Source organism: Echinops telfairi, unplaced genomic scaffold (assembly GCF_000313985.2).
Source record: "Echinops telfairi isolate 266 unplaced genomic scaffold, ASM31398v2 ScPeMD7_8;HRSCAF=38, whole genome shotgun sequence".
Lineage (NCBI taxonomy): Eukaryota > Metazoa > Chordata > Mammalia > Afrosoricida > Tenrecidae > Echinops > Echinops telfairi.
Window position 1 is genome coordinate 6667252 of NW_022103905.1, and position 2601 is coordinate 6669852.

Here is a 2601-nt window from a genome sequence, read left to right on the forward strand (position 1 = left end):
TGGTTTAGAACTGCTGACCTTATAGTGAAGTAGCACTACTTCTACCCACTGTACCACCAGCATTCTATTTCTGTATTATAGATAATTATTTATATGATCTTAGAATTCCACCAACTTAGACTATATTAACACAGAAACCCTCTGCCATTCCAAATCAGAATCGATTTGATGACAGTGGGCTTTTTGTGCTAATAGATTCTAAGTGGGTGGAATTTGCAGAGGCGATTAATCTTCGTGGAAGCAGGTAGCCTCATCTTTCTCCCACAGAGAGGTGGGTGGGTTTGAACACTTATCCGACAGGGCCATGCACTCAAGATAATGTCAGTACTGTCATTGTTTGCAGAGGTGGGGTAGGATACTCATGATTCCAACCACTGGCTGGAAGTCCTAGTGCCCTCGCTCTTCTGACTCGGTGTTCTTCTCTGATACCCAGGAGCCTTCCAGTGGCGAGGAAAGGATCGATATCGGATTTGTTGTACATGGCTTGGTTGGAAATCCTCACGAAGAACCTTCCTCCTGTCTTACTCGTCAGAGGAAATCACAAAAACGTCCTGACGTTTTACTCTTAAAGAGAAAAGGTTCAAGCGCATTTTAATTTTAGGTATGAATAATTAAGAAAGAAGCTCCACTCTTTATGTTTGAATATGACCTATGTCTATGCAAACCTTGCGAGACTATTCTGTCTGGTTCTATCTTTTTTTTTTTTAATTAGTTAATGGGAGCTTTCTTTTTCTATCAATTTAGGTGCATTTGAGAGCCATTGTGATCCATTCCTAAAAGGAAACAAATGAGTTTGTCATTGATATGGTGAACAAGCAAGGAAGTTAATCAAGTCCATGCTGATTTATGCCAGGAAAGCCACCAACTTGGTTGTACGCTTCTTCAAGCAAATGTAATCGTTTGCTTCCTCCGTGTTTGCTTCTAGAAGCTGAATAGGCTTCAGCCCACAGCAGGTTCTCAATAAATGCTTATTGACAGGCTGGTATAGTAGCCATGGGGGGTTATCAAAGGTAAAGACCAAACTTGGCAGGAAACATTCTTATTCTTGGCCTCCTGAGAAGCTTATACCTACAAAGAAGATTTGAAAATCAATAACTGAAAACTTTAAGCAGTACTGAGTCTGCAAGCATTTAAAGCAGTGCCTAAATCAGGTGTTTAAATGTAATATAGATTACATACTTAGAGCGATCTGAGTGATCATTAATAATATACAGCTTGAATTTGCTGCTGGCTGAAAAGCATATTAGCTGGATTAGAAGAAAACATCCATTGCAACCAAATGAAATATAGTCTCTTCTTAATATACAAACTTCAATTGTCCTCTCTACTAAATATTTGAAGATTTCCATCATAGTACGACTTTGCATATTTTTTCTAATTAAGGGGTTAGCACAGATGAAATCTTTATAGACATCTAATTGAAATTCAAGTACCACAAATGTTCAGATCATTATTAAGACATATACCCTGAATCACACACTCAGTTATTTTATATAGTGATTATATGGGGTTAAATGAACAATTAAAATGAGAAGGAACTTGTTAAATTTGGAACACACAGGTATTGCTTTCCCTGGGTGGCTTACTTTTTATACTTTACCTGTAAGACTTAACCACACTGAGACAACACTAAAAATTTTCTCACGAGTGGCTTGATTTTCCCTCCCTGATATCTTTTGACTGCTAATGATAACTGATGAACTGTACTGGGGGGGGAAGCAATGAACCTGAAATAAAAACATTTTCAAATGTGTTTACTTTGGGCTAGGCCATATTTTCACTTTTCATTCACTAAGATCACGGTGCAATGGTGCATCAGATGGGAGCCCGACATATTCAGTCAGCCGCTTTGTCTGCGGTTGTTGAAAGCTGAGAACAAATGAAGATTAGCACATTCAAGCCCTCATGCCTCAGCTCAGAAAGACAAAAAGGACGGCAGGAGAAACAGTTGTCAACGCAGAAGCAGCTGACCACCCCTGGGTGCAAAGCTGGCCCCCAGAGGCGTTGAGACTCCTCTCTCTCCTAACACCCCTCTTTCTTTGGACTCTTATGTACTTGCAATCCAAATAGATGAACATAGTCTTAGAACCCCCCGGAAAGAGCCCCAGCTCCATCAGGCCCTGATACCTCTCTGAAGCACTGGCCAGGGGCTCCATCGGTGGAAGGTGAAAGAGAATCGAGTTTCTGTAACTGGACATTCCGACTCCTTTCTTCGAGGGGCTGTCAGACTGGGACCCCTGGGAAGCAGATTCTGAGATGGAGTTGTCCTTTGTGGCATGTTTACCAAGGAGTGCCTTTAAGATCAGCACCTGTGGAAGGGAGGAGACAGGTGCAGGAAGGGGTAGAGGGGACAAGTTGAGCTGTGATGGCTGCCAAAGTCCTCCCCCTGGGCTCTGGAGCTCACATGGGCATTCCACGGAAGTCTTCGCCTGGACAGAGTTGGCTTTTCTGCTTCTTTTTTTATTAAAAAACTCCTTTCCCACCAGGGCTAATTAACAGTCCAGCCCTGCCCATGTGATCACTTCCACTAACAACAGCCCCCTAGCCTTTCTCCATAGTAGGATGATGTAGATGTTGATAAACGCTTCTAACTTAGGACCC

General features: G+C 42.0%; 1 protein-coding gene across 4 annotated transcripts in view; it reads left to right on the plus strand.

Annotated features, from left to right (window-relative positions):
* SLC12A1 (solute carrier family 12 member 1) overlaps positions 1–1753 on the plus strand; it is a 104635-nt gene extending 102882 nt beyond the window's left edge. For 3 of the 4 annotated variants that reach the window (XM_004709417.2, XM_045286453.1, XM_013006355.3), the window contains exon 27: positions 434–1753. In XM_004709417.2, coding sequence (XP_004709474.1) covers positions 434–569 — 136 coding nt within the window. In that variant the 3' untranslated portion in view covers positions 570–1753. The remainder of the gene's footprint in view (positions 1–433) is intronic. The other variant, XM_045286454.1, reaches the window with a different exon arrangement.
* Positions 1754–2601: the final 848 nt, after the last annotated feature.